The sequence below is a fragment of the Myxocyprinus asiaticus genome, chromosome 27 (genome assembly GCF_019703515.2).
Source record: "Myxocyprinus asiaticus isolate MX2 ecotype Aquarium Trade chromosome 27, UBuf_Myxa_2, whole genome shotgun sequence".
Classification (NCBI taxonomy): Eukaryota; Metazoa; Chordata; class Actinopteri; order Cypriniformes; family Catostomidae; genus Myxocyprinus; species Myxocyprinus asiaticus.
Window position 1 is genome coordinate 12,782,609 of NC_059370.1, and position 13,838 is coordinate 12,796,446.

A 13,838-nucleotide genomic window follows, 5' to 3' on the forward strand; every position below is an offset into this window, starting at 1 on the left:
AAATGTTATATATAAACATTTATTGGTTTAATTTTATTAGGTTTAGTTCAATTAGGTTTAATTAACAGATTTCGGTTTTTTTTTTTTTTTAATTCTCCTTGCCTTTAGGACAACTTAAAGGGAAAGTTCACCCAAAAATGAAAATTCATGCCATCTCAGATGTGCATGACTTTCTTCTGCAGAACACGAACAAATATTTTTTGAATATCTCAGCTCTGTAGATCCATACAATGGAAGTGAATGATGACCAAAATTGTAGCGTTCCAAAAGCACATAAAGGCAGCATAAAAGTAATCCATAAGACTACAGTAGTTTAATCCATATCTTCAGAAGCAATATGATAGGTGTGGGTGAGAAACAGATCAATATTTTTTTTTTACCATGAATTCTCCTCCCAGCCCAGTAAGTGACGATATGCATGAAGAATGAGAATCGCCAAAAAAATAAAAAATAAAGTGAATGTGAAAGTTGAGATAGTAAAACACGGACTTAAATATTGATCGGTTTCCCACCCATACCTATCATATCACTTCAGGAGACATGGATTTAACCACTGGAGTCATATGGATTACTTTTATGCTGACTTTGTGTTTTTTGGAACTTCAAAGTTTTGGCCTCCATTCACTTGCATTGTGAGGTCCAACAGAGCTGAAATATTCTTCTAAAAATATTCGTTTGTGTTCTGCAGAAGAAAAAGTCATATACAACTGGGATAGCATGAGGGTGAGTAAATGATGAATTTTCATTTTGGAGTGAACTATCCCTTTAAGTAAAAAGTGACCCAGCCTACACCACTCTCCACAAAATCTTTCAAATACCCCTGTTGAGTATTGAGGAATACCCTATACTCTCCAAACGCATAGTTTTCTTAGAGGTAGACCAAGTAGTTATTTTTTAAATGATAACTAGCTTAATGCAGAACAAACACAATATAGTGGAGAACATGCAAATAAATACACACTTCAAACTGTCACTTTTCTTACATTTTATTGACCAGAATTAGTCAACCACATTTTAAGGCAAACACATTCTAGATCAGGAATTCCAGCTATTAGCAAGAGACAGATGATTAAAGCAGAATGCACTGGTCTCCATCATCTAATTTTACACAGAATTTGAATTTATTACAACCAATGACTGTTTCTCTCACTAATAGTGTGCCACACTAATGCAAGCAACATTGTGCTTGTTTTACAGAAAATATAAAACATTAAATTAACACAATAACTAGACGTAGCATAAATCTAAAGGTTTTTATTAACACTGTAAATGTAGTTGGGACCGTGAGATGCGACAGTGCTTGATATCACTTGTGACCGCATGCATTTAATACGTCTAGAAAGAGACAGATAATACTAGCATCTGGCACAAGCGTAGGCATAGTGTGTGAACTGGTAAGTAACTGTGTTCCTGTAAGAGATATGTTATGCCTGATATCTACACTCTCTTCAATAGATAGTCACTCTATTCATAAGTAAAAGAGAGTTTGTAAGTGAATGACTGGATTTAGTGACACATGTTGTATTAATTTAGTTTGTTTATGCATGAATGTGTGTTTATGTATGTATGGGTTTGAGTATGTTTGCACACTCATTTATGTATTTTCTCAAGTTGCCAGGGGGCCCAAGCTAAGCTCCACATGGTGTGTGAGCCAGATGGCCTCGCTGGTGACTTCCCCCTCCTCGGTGGTTCTGATCGGAGCAGCAAGGTTCCGGAAATCATGGCGGAGTTTCAAGGCCACTGTGACGTCGCCCTCCTCCTTCTGCGGAATCACCTTGATGAAGAAGCCGATCTTGTTGGACTTCCTAAAGGCCACCACACTGAAGACACAAGAGGACAAATGGATTAATGGTGGGTAAAAGTCTCATCCACTGCATGGTAATTATAAGCTCAATTACTCATGTCCTCTCAGCATCCATCAGCAGGTGAGAAAGTTCTTACTCTGGGTCATCCTGAAAGTCTTGAGGTTCTGCCAGCTCATCGTACTCAGCGGCGGCATCTTTCCCTGCCAGGACCAGCTCCTTTGAGGGCACCAGCACCTATTAAAAAGTAATACTTCATAACTGAAATGTGGGAGGACACAGTGCCAGTGGATATAAACACTGCAGCACAGTGATGGTGAGACTGTAATGACTGCATAATTTCCTCTGCAATGGCCCACTGTAAACAGACTGAATTCAGTGTTTGTTTTTACAGAGCAGAGTCATGCTTTCTGAATTCTGCTAGCAGAAGAGCTGAAGCCACTTAAGGACAGGTTTTGTCTAATTTAATAACCGAAGAGTATTATTACAGGACAAATATGCTACTGGGAAATGTATCTGAGAAAGCAGCAGGGAATATACAGGAAAGCACTGTCTATTTAGTGTATTTAGGGTCTTTTTTATTGCATTTTTTTATTTCTATTTTCATTATCTGTGTTTTAATAGTACATACAAGATTTAAAAAAATACGATTAGAGCAGAGTGACCTTCATTCATCCATGTGAACATGGTACTGCAGCATCAAAAACATGTTTAATAACATGTTGCATTTGTGATTGGAGAATAAACTTTAGTAGGTCACAAGGGAAGCTAGGCTGTGGCTTTTACCTTGGCAGTGCTATTAATGTCATCTGGGTCTTCCTCCTCACAGGTGTAAAGAGACACATGGGTGATGTTCTCCACTGGATTGGTCAGGGTCAGCAGAACCTGACTCTCCTGTCAAAAAATATCCTAAAATCACTTACAAAAGTCAATAAAAATGCAATAAGGTTTGGATTTACAGAGGAGTGTATCAAAGCTACACTGGCGGCCAAAAGTTTGGAATAATGTACAGATTTTGCTGTTTCGGAAGGAAATTTGTACTTTAATTCACCAAAGTGGCATTCAACTGATCACAAAGTATAGTCAGGACATTACTAATGTAAAGAAACAGCACCATCACTATTTGGAAAAAGTCATTTTTGATCAAATCTAGGCAGGCCCATTTCCAGCAGCCATCACTCCAACACCTTATCCTTGAGTAATCGTGCTAAATTGATCATTTGGTGCTAGAAAATCACTTGCCATTATATCAAACACAGCTGAAAGCTATTTGGTTCATTAAATGAAGCTTAACATTGTCTTTGTGTTTGTTTTTGAGTTGCCTCAGTATGTTATAGACTGGCATGTCTAAGGTCAATATTAGGTCAAAAATGGCAACAAAAAAAAAAAAGAAACAGCTTTCTCTAGAAACTCGTCAGTCAATCATTGTTTTGAGTAATGAAGGCTATACAATGCTTGAAATTGCCATAAAACTGAAGATTTCGTTCAAAGGTGTTCACTACAATCTTCAAAGACAAAGGACAACTGTCTCAAAACAAGGACAGAAAGATGTGGAAGGCCAGATGTACAACTAAACAAGAGGATAAGTACATCAGAGTCTCTAGTTTGAGAAAGACGTCTCACGTGTCCTCAACTGACAGCTTCATTGAATTCTACCCGCTCAACACCAGTTTCATGTACAACAGTAAAGAGAAGACTCAGGGGTGCAGGCCTTATGGGAAGAATTGCAAAGAAAAAGCCACTTTTGAAACAGAAAAACAAAAAGAAAGGTTAGAGTGGGCAAAGAAACACGGACATTGGACAACAGATAATTGGAAAAGAGTGTTATGGATCTTAACCCCATTGAGCTTTTGTGGGATCAGCTAGACTGTAAGGTGTGTGAGAAGTGCCCGACAAGACAGCCACATCTATGGCAAGTGCTACAGGAAGTGTGGGGTGAAATGTCACCTGAGTATCTGGACAAACTGACTGCTAGAATGCCAAGGATCTGCAAAGCTGTCATTGCTGCACATGGAGGATTTTTTGATGAGAACACTTTGAAGTAGTTTAAGAAGTTATGAAATGTTTTTTTTTTTTTTTTTTTTTTTTTTCAAATTGTAATAGTAATTTTTTAACATTATTAATGTCCTGACTATACATTGTGATCAGTTGAATGCCACTTTGGTGAATAAAAGTACCAAGTACCATTAGTTAGAGGCAGCTGTAATTTGATTATTTGTGTGGCCCTACTATATAGTGCTTTTTGTTTCAGCATTTTCTGCTTGTAACTGAGACCAGTTCATATTAAGGAGATGTATAGCTGTTTGTGTAGTTTATCTTAAGAGTAGTAGACCACTGGTGTACATTTGTCTGACATACTGTTATATAAATTAATATCACTTAATATTTTCTATATCTCTGCTGGTCTTTAATTTCCTATGAAACTAAACTTAGATAATGACTGTGGAAAACATGTTATAGAGAATAAAATTATTTTAATATAATAAAGTTTTCATTATTTGCAAAAAAGCAGAACCACCGAACCAATTGGAATCAGCACGTTGTTTTAAATATTGGATATCAGTATCGGCACACACATTTTGTATCGTGCATTCCCAGTAACAAAGGGTTATGTTTCACTCTAAATTGTTCATAAATAAGACCAGAAAACGTATTGAAGTGTATCAGCATGAGCATAACTTGCCTTCATGTGACGGAGTTTTGGAATGGACATAATTCTCACTTCAGGAATGTAGCTCCTGTGAAGGGGAAGAAGGTACAACAAAATCAGCAAATAAAGTCATAGAACAATAAACTATAGAATTTAGTATATTCAAGACATGGGACTTACACTGCAACAAGCTGGATTTTGAACTTTATGGAGGTTGGATTAAACTCTGGTTTACTCAGATTGTGCTCACATTTCTGAAAATAAAAGATGCAGTAATTAACAGGATGTAGACTGTCAATCAAATCTGAATATAAATTAAACCAGCTTTGATTTAAAAAAAAAAAAAAAATCATTCTGAATGATTTAGCTCTGTGATTCAACAGTAGCTTCCTGAAGGCTTTATTTAAAGAGAAAGAGGAGCCGTAATGGACGTGTGTACAGACCCTACAGCGCAGAGAGCGTTTCATCAGCAGGTGCTTGTGTCTGGGGTGTAAATGCGATGCTCCTGCAGGCTGAAAATCTGGCTGCAGCAGTCTCTGGCAAAGAGTCGTCACTGCATTAAAGGAATGTGCATTATTTAACCAGGGCATTAAAGACCTAGTCATGGAAATATAATTTATGAGGATATTACGCCTATTGCCTTAAAGGGATAGTTCACCCAAAAATGAAAATTCTCTCATCATTACTCACCTTCATTCCATCCCAGATGTGTATGACTTTCTTTCTTCAGCTGAACACAAATGAAGATTTTTTAGAAGAATATTTCAGCTCTATTGGTCCATACAGTTGTGAACTGAACTTTGAAGGTCCAAAAAACACAAAGGCAGCATAAAAGTAATCCATACACCATGTTAGGTGTGGCTGTGAAACAGATCAATATTTAAGTCATTTTTTTACTATAAATTCTCCTCCCTGCCCAGTAGTTGGCGATATGCACAAAGAATGTGAATCGCCAAAAAAAAAAGAGAAGTGAATGTGAAAGTGGAGATTGAGAGTAAAACACAGACTGTTGTCACCCATACCTATTATATCACTTCAGGAGACATGGATTTAAACACTGGATTTGTATGGATTACATATATGCTGCCTTTGTGTGCTTTTGGAACTTCAAAGTTTTGGCCTCCATTCACTTGCATTTGTATGGACCAATAGAGCTGAAATATTCTTCTAAAAATCTTCATTTGTGTTCAGCAGATGAAAGAAAGTCATACACATCTGGGATGGCATGAGGGTGAGTAAATGAGAATTTTCATTTTTCAACTATTCCTTTAAGACTAAGTAATACTTTGTTTTTCCGCCTGCTGTTAGGTCTCTCACACAGTCGAGTGTTGTAGCATTTCAATGTATACGCTTTTGACCACGAGCCCATACGAACATGTTCAGTGCATACACAAACTGCTTTGCACTACTCTTTTAGCATTAAAACTCATGCGCAGGCAACATGCACAAACGCAAACAGGTACGCAAGGATAGAAATCCTGTGCTGCATTCAGAAAACTGAAGTATACTTTAGCCTTTAGAACAACAGATATGGTTTGATTATTTGATCACTGGTAAGGGTAACCCTGAACTGGTGAGCTCAAAAATGTCTGCCCACTTGTGTATGGCTGTTAATCCCACGCCAGTGTAACTGTCCCTGTTCTCTCTTCACTAGAACTGACTTTGGAGTAAAGGAATTAATGAAGTAGTGTTTTAGGTGAAGCAGGGATGAGACTAACCTTCCGGCAGGTTGACAGGGCCAGTGTAATAGTCTTCAGGAAGGGGCTCTACCTCATCCAGAGCCTGTGCCGGCTCTATAGTAATCTCCTTCTGGTCCTCTCCCTCTTTCAGTCTAAAAACGACAGCATCATATCAGAGACTTCCACAAAGACTCATAATATCACGCTTTTAGAGTTTTTCAGATTGTTTAATGAAAACAGATATGGTACTTGTGTACTGAATTGGGTGATTTTATGTTGGTATAATGCCAATATTGTTTAAACACTGTCATAATTCTAAGATTTACAGTATATGGCAGTAATTGGCAAAAGTAGATTTTTGCATTTTCTGAAAAAATATAAGTGGTAAATATGAGTGGTACAACACTCTCCATCACAACACCAGGGCATTGCAATACAGTTGCAAGGTGGTTATTTTATTGTCCACCAGGTGGAAATCATAAGTCTGATCACTCAGAACAGTAATAGCACACCTCTCCTCAACATGCTGCATAATTTGAGGCATCATTTTGAAGTACAAATGATGCAGGATGAGTTTTGCTCCAAAGTTTAATACCCAAGGTTATAGTTTACTGGCAGGCCTGAGTGAATTTTTCTGAGCAGAAAGAAAATACTTACGAAAGGCCATACAGGGCACTGATTGGGGCTCCAGATCTCTGCCTCTGTAACCTGGTTCCAAGGCCATACTTCTCCTTGCAGACAAAAATATAAACCACATGAGTACACACTAATCAGAGCCTGTTTTTCTAGGTCTCAGCTACAGGTACCACTTACTTTACACTTATCCTTAGATGAACCATAGTGTCAGTGTGTTGGCCATGATGGTACATTTAGATATTGTCAACAGAGCTCAGCACAACTTGCAAAATCTTTCAAATGCTTACTATACAAGAACCTGTTCAAATAATTTCTGTAAAATCTAATAAGACGCTTGGAAATAATATACAATCAAATAGGTCTAGAAATCAAACTGCTTAACCTCAAGCATCCTTAAATAAACTGCAAACATATATATCGCCTAATCAAACATGTGCCGTGTCCCATTTAAAAGGATCCAATTGTTCGGAGAATTCCAAGCAGCAATAGTGAAGCTCATGTGATCAGCAAGGTCATTAGTAACAGATTAGACATGCTAGACTGATGGAAGTATTGAAGGGGAAAAAAAGACCTTCTTTTAAAGCCCAAGAATGCAGTGTTACTTTAAGAATTGCAGGAAAAAATACCACTCACCACCACGTGAATAGTGTGTTGCTGGAGAGGGGTATAAAACCAAAAATATCAGCGTGCACAAGCAAAGGAGAGAGAAAAAAATCAAGTGAAACAAATGCATTCAAGCAAACATTAAAGTGGCAGTTCATTAGGAAACAAAGATTGCTTTAGTGTTGACATGCAGCTCCAAAAGTGGAAACAGTGCCCAGTCACATAGTTTGTCACAGGGTTAGAAATGAACCATTTGAATCCATTATTTCTTCAAAGACCAAAACAAAAAACAAAACAAAACAAAAAAAACATTAAAAAGATTAAAGTTACAAAGTTACATTTCAGACCCTGTTAAAATAAGTAAATTTAATCTTTAAAGTGATAAAAGCCAACTTCAAGACAGATTTAAAAAAATTGTTTACAGATTCTCTCATTATTTACTCACCCTCATGCCATTCCAGATGTGTATGACTTTTTCTTCTGCAGAACAAAAATGAAGATTATTACAAGAATATCTCAGCTCTGTTGGTCCATACAATGCAAGTTAAATAATTATGTTTCTCACCCACACCTGATATATCGCTTCTGAAGACATGGATTTCACAATTGGAGTCGTATGGATTACTTTAATGTTGCCTTTATGTGACTTTTTGGAGTTTCAAAATTCTGGCCACCATTTACTTTCAGAGCTGAAATATTCTTCTAAAAATCTTCATTTGTGTTCTTCAGAAGAAAGAAAGTCATGCACATCTAGGATGGCATGAGGGTGAGTAATTTTCATTTTTGGGTGAACTATCCCTTTAAGCAAAAGCACATGTTATGTAAATTTTTAGTATTATGCAAAATGTGTAATATGGATATAATGTATTAGACATAAGATCATATAAAAAGCCATACTTCAATGTAATTTTTACATTAAAGGTGCAAAAATTCTGATATGTTTTATCTTTGTTTCATTTTTTACATCACAAAAACCTGCTTTTTTAACAGGGGTGTGTAGACTTTTTATATCCACTGTATATTTAGACGTGTTTCAACAGGACTCTGCAAGGTTGCAGTTTTAAAGACAAGACAAACCACACCGCTTCCACTTTCAAACTGGTAAGCAAACATTAGTTTGGGAGGGTGTTTCTAGACACAGTGGTCTACATGTGTACCGAGAATGCCTGAGGCATGAACGGGCGTCTTCTAGCCAGCTTTTTTCTGTCTCTCTCCAACTTCTCTCTTTGGGCCAGCTGCTGATAATACTCAATCAACTTGTTGATCTGAAAAGAGAACATACAACAAGATTATTCTGTCATCTGCCTGTGAAAGTCCAATGAAAAAAAGTATTTTTAAGCAGTGGTTTGACTGTCCACATACCCTTTGTGTATGAGGATTTTCAGGTTCCTGCCATCCTCCACTGGCTAAAGTACAATAATGACAAACAGTTTTACTATATAACATACATGCAATCTAATGCTAAACACATTTCTAGACCACAATACAAGCCTGTGAATCCCAAGACAAGTCATTTTTATTATGCAATGCATAAATGCTTAAAGATTTATTACAGTGCAAAACAGAGGGTTTGCTAATAAACCCTTCAGTACAGCCACTGGTACATATGCAGGGACTCACCCACAGATTTGTCAGCCATGCCTACATCTCTTGAAGTCCAGCGACAAAATCCACAGGCCAAGTAATAGGCTTTCTTCATGGTTGTCTTGGTTGGGTCATCAGGCAGTGGTGCTGGGATGTTGGTGGCACGTGTGGAGAGGGTGTGCATACAGCATGGGCAGTCAAAGCAATTGGCACACCTGAAATGAATACATCAGACTGCAATCAACATCTTTACTTCAAAATATATAATGACTTTAAAAGACCAGAACATTACCGACAAGGAATATGTGTAATTGAAAAAAAAAAGCCCTTTAGATAAGAGCAAAAATATTTTCTGCGAAGAACTGTGTATTGGAACTTTATGTTTGCACATTATGAATTACTCAAAAATTACTTTGATTCCGTCCACTGCAGAATTGTCCCACATCTACAAACTAAAACTTAAGGGTAACTGACCTTACAATCAGTTATTTCTTTTCTCAAGCTGTGATTCTGAATTTATGGTGTTGGGTCTAAAATGCTTCCAATATCACCACCATTGAACATTTTCATAGTTATGTAATGGTTAGAATCTTTATAAATATTCATACTTAGGCCTTCATGTACTAAATGTTTAGCACAGATTTGGCTTTACCTGTTCTTTTTGAGCTTGGCCTCAGCTGATGGCATATTCTCCAGACAGCTGGGGCAGAAGTGTGAATCGACCTAAATAACAGGTACAAACCAAAACATAATCATAGCACTGTAAAACTTCTGGATATCATGCATTGAATATATAAAGAAACAAAACGGACAGCAAATATGAACTGTCTGGTGATGACGGATGAGAAGTTCAGGCGTAGCTTTAATCAAACATAATATGGTTTATTATGCTATAGCATGCATTTATCTTTGTAGGGTGTGGTAATATTTGGGCCTTCAAATCAACAAGAATAACTGATGCAAACATTACATTATTCCTTTTTGAATTTCTATAATTAAACTCAAATTATAAGCTGCAACTAATGTTTATCATTCAATTAATTTCATTCATAGTTTTCTCTTGTTAGCTTTTAGCATTTTCATGGTCTCTGTACCGTTCCACAAAAAGTGGGAGGTGTAGTAGAAAACTGACTTGTTAGGTAGCCAATTGGAAAACGCCACTGCCGTGTAATTTATGACAGATGTATAAACTAGCCAATCACAGGCCGAGGATTCGTTCCACTTCGACTGAATGGCGGGTCAACTGCTGTCAACAACTAGTTAGCCTGTTATTAGCACCGCAAACACCTATTGTTGTCGTCAACCCACGTTACTTACTTCATGTGACACGCACTCCAATGATCGCAGTTCACTGCAATATCTGCAAAAATACAGCTGAGAGAGTGGAACTCGAATCTTTTTCTCGCCTCGGACGAGATAAAGCACTTTCTCTGGCTGCAGCAGTGTCGCCATTTCTCACGACTTCCTTCTGTCTACGTAACGATGACGTCACAGCACGTTATTTCGGAAGATATTGTCTCAATAGCGCCTCTGAAGTTGGACGTAGCTGTACCTTTTTTTCTCTCTCTCTCTCTCTCTCTCTCTCTCTCTCTCTCTCTCTCTCTTTCTTTTTTTTTTTTTTTTTTACTAAGAAGCCTGTTTGAGATGTTTTATGTATATGACTCTTTTTTTTTCTCAGAGAGCAAAGATGTAGAAACACTGCATAGCTTTGTTCTGCATAGTTGTTATCCATTAATCAGCCTGCTGAGTGATTAATTCTGTAAAGAGTATAATAGTCAGTTGACAGTTTCAAGGATAAAAGGGATTTCATGGAAGCTCTGTTTCTTTAGTTGCACAAAAACACAACCCTTTGGAGTATTCATGTGTATGCAATAGTAAAAATTATGACAGGCTTTATTTAAAACATCTAACATATTTATTTGAACATTTCAGAGCTTTCTTCCTTGAGCAAAGAGAAAGATGTCCTTCTAATACATTGATTGATATATATATTGAAATTGTCCTTTTATATATTGTTTTTAAAACTTTAACTCACAGTGCAAGATCAAACCAAGATCTTCAATTTATATCACCTCATTACACTCCCCAGACTTAAAAGAAAAGTTACACATCCAGCTATTCATTTCAAACAGCGCACACCCATTTACATGCATGTATAATGAACTCTCTTCCTGGATTTTTGTGAAATCAGTGTTGCAGATGAGGTGTTCAAAGACTGGAAAAGACTTTTCTCTTTTTCTGGTCAATATTGTTGTTTGAATAATATTGACAATGTGCCTATAACAGACAGTGACATGTCTATTAGGGTTGCATTTCAAATTGCACCGATCCAATAATTTGATATGTCAGATTAGTGTTCCATTTGTTTAGACTCAATTTATTCCCCTGTATAAAAAAAAAAATGGAACATTTGTTTAAGGTTGTGCATGACATTCCACTAATGTTCCCTTAACCTCAAAATTCCAGGAGTATTTCGGCAACTATACAGCTACCTTATATCAATAACAAGTCTTCAAGCCACGTCTTGTTGTGATCCATTGTTTAATTCATCATTAAAATAAGCCAAACACATTATAACACATACTGTATTTTGGAGGGTTAAACGAATTCAGGATTTGCCTATATTATTTTTATAGTGCAATGGGATGGTCCAGGATGTGGGCGTGGTCCGACTGCTGCCGGCTTCTCCCTCCTGAATCCGGGGAGCGAGGGGCGGCAGCTCCTTTGGAGACCTAACTTCCCTGAGGCCACAGCGAGTGAGGGGAAGGCGTCCCGTCTTCCTAGCCTTTTGGGCGTGACAGGGTTCCATGTAGCGGGTCCAGTGGCGCATCCAACACCATTCCCGCTGTGCTCCTGACCAGCGAGGATGCCACCGTTAATGCATTGGAGTAAAAGATCAGTCTACCGAGGAGAGGCACTCTTTACGTTTTAATGGCAGCAGTGATTAGGCTCTATTCACATCAGGTGCACCTCATCATCCACTGCCCAAATGCGATTATTAAATTGCTCCCCTCCTCTCTCCTATCCACTTCCGTTGAGAGCCTCGCTGAGGGGCAGCCCTCAGAATTGGGGCGACGATGATGAGAGGGAGGGGCAGGTCGTTCCACCACAAAACTGAAAAAGTATTTATTCACAAAGTTCTCTTAGACGTACCAGTCATGCTTCTTCTCCCTCATTGGGGTTGTCCTCCACAACAGATATCTCAGTCCATGACCAAGGATGGAAAGTGAGAGAGGGCAGTTATTTACACTATATACTGTACCCGTGAAGCTGGTTCTCCCACGTTGGGGTTGTCCTCCACAACAGGAATCTCAGTCCATTGTAACAGGAGAAAGAGACAGAGCAGTTATTGACATTGTTTGGACCGGATTCGATCTCACTCACGCTTGGATTTAACCAAGAGTTTTTACGTTCCTTTAAACCACCATTAAAGTGTGTTGTATCAATCCGAACTGCCGTCCACTCATTCCACTTTGGTGCTTCAACTCCTGAGGACCATGTAAATGTAAAAGTGTAAGAATAAGTCATTTAAAAACCCATATTGATTAACCACTATTGTGAATTTTGTCCATATGTCACAATGATATTGTTTGAAAGGCTTTGTGTCACACTCTTAAACACTCAGACATTTATTCAGAAAGTTTTCTTATATGTACCCGTTAAGCTCAATCTCCCATGTTGGGGTTGTCCTCCACAAACGCATTGCCAGTCCATGAGACAGGAGAGAGAGAGGCAGTTACTGACGTTGGTTAGACTGGGATTCGATCTCACACACTTCTTACGTTCTCTAAGGCTGCCATTAAAGTGTGTTGTATCATTCAGAACCTTCCAAATTGCCCTTCACTTGTTCCGCTTCGGTGCTTCAACTCCAGCAGACCATGTAAATGTAAAAACGTAAGAAATAGTCATTGAAAACCCCATATTGATTTACCACTAGCTACAGATAACAAATTACTTCTCACAGACATAAAGGACGTGTATATTTAAACACACTTATAATGTGTCACACACTTAAACACTTATTTCTAATATTTATTCACAAAGTTCCATTAGATGTACTGAAGAGACAGCAGTTATTGACGCTGGTTAGACCAGGATTCAAACTCCCATTGATTGAACACTAACTGTCTGACAATTGGGTTAAAGAACATACATTTGAGCAAGATTAAAATACTATAACAAACTATAAAGGATAGCATTACTGTGTCCATTATACACATATTACATGTTGCTACAGTATTATTAAGTGCTATAACAATAGCAAAGCATCTCCACAAAATAATTACATGCTAAGTACGTGTTGTTCAGTAGTATTACTCAGTGTGTAATTAATGTAAATACACAGTAACATGACCACAGATGTATAGTGTATATAACTCAAAAGAATCATTGAGACAACTCAAACATCTGCAATTCAAGTGCCAGGAGACATGGGTGGCAGATCTGTCTATTACACGTAAGCATTCTAAATGAGACTTTTTGAAACTGACAGCACTAGCCACCAACCTCTTTCTAAGGTTTACCCACTTACTAAGCTCTAAAAGCAATGAAAGCTTTATTTGTTTATTTGTCATATGGTCATATGCACTCTGACAGTTACTTCAAATCGCCACCAGAGGCCATCATCGCCCCACTACTATTATCACCGTCCATTATTTACTCAAGAGGATTTTACTGAAACAAGTGTTTTGGCCACTGTTTACAATCAAGTATCAAACATTTAAAGTCGAGAAAGATCTTAATGACATCCGCGTCTATGCATGAAAAATACACTTATACGTGCAATGATTAAAGTGGATGGTGTGTGATTTCATATCAGCAAATATCCTGAGGAGGTAAGCGGCGATCCCGTTTTAACGATATTTATTAACCGATTAAGAATAG

General features: G+C 37.7%; 1 protein-coding gene across 2 annotated transcripts; it reads right to left on the minus strand.

Annotated features, from left to right (window-relative positions):
• Positions 1-970: 970 nt before the first annotated feature.
• LOC127418302 (dynactin subunit 4-like) lies at positions 971-10,435 on the minus strand. 2 transcript variants are annotated; one of them, XM_051658830.1, is made up of 14 exons: positions 10,272-10,435; positions 9,607-9,677; positions 8,991-9,169; positions 8,733-8,776; positions 8,528-8,635; positions 7,401-7,421; positions 6,789-6,862; positions 6,171-6,283; positions 4,896-5,005; positions 4,633-4,706; positions 4,486-4,540; positions 2,589-2,696; positions 1,942-2,039; positions 971-1,820 (listed from the first exon to the last, which is right to left on the minus strand). In XM_051658830.1, exons 1-14 carry the CDS (start codon positions 10,404-10,406, stop codon positions 1,607-1,609), a joined length of 1,404 nt encoding a protein of 467 aa, XP_051514790.1. In that variant the 5' UTR covers positions 10,407-10,435; the 3' UTR covers positions 971-1,606. The 2 variants fall into 2 exon arrangements, with proteins under 2 accessions (XP_051514790.1, XP_051514792.1); XM_051658832.1 differs by lacking the exon at positions 7,401-7,421.
• Between the last annotated feature and the right edge of the window lie 3,403 nt (positions 10,436-13,838).

Bases quoted from the DNA above. Each gene is read 5' to 3' on its own strand.
- LOC127418302 (XM_051658830.1), bottom strand. From the start codon at position 10,406: ATGGCGACACTGCTGCAGCCAGAGAAAGTGCTTTATCTCGTCCGAGGC. The intron at 8,777-8,990 runs GTGAGTCCCTGC...ATTGTACTTTAG, and splicing joins CATGGCTGACAAATCTGTGG to CCAGTGGAGGATGGCAGGAA. The intron at 5,006-6,170 runs GTTAGTCTCATC...CCTTTAATGCAG, and splicing joins CCCTGTCAACCTGCCGGAAG to TGACGACTCTTTGCCAGAGA.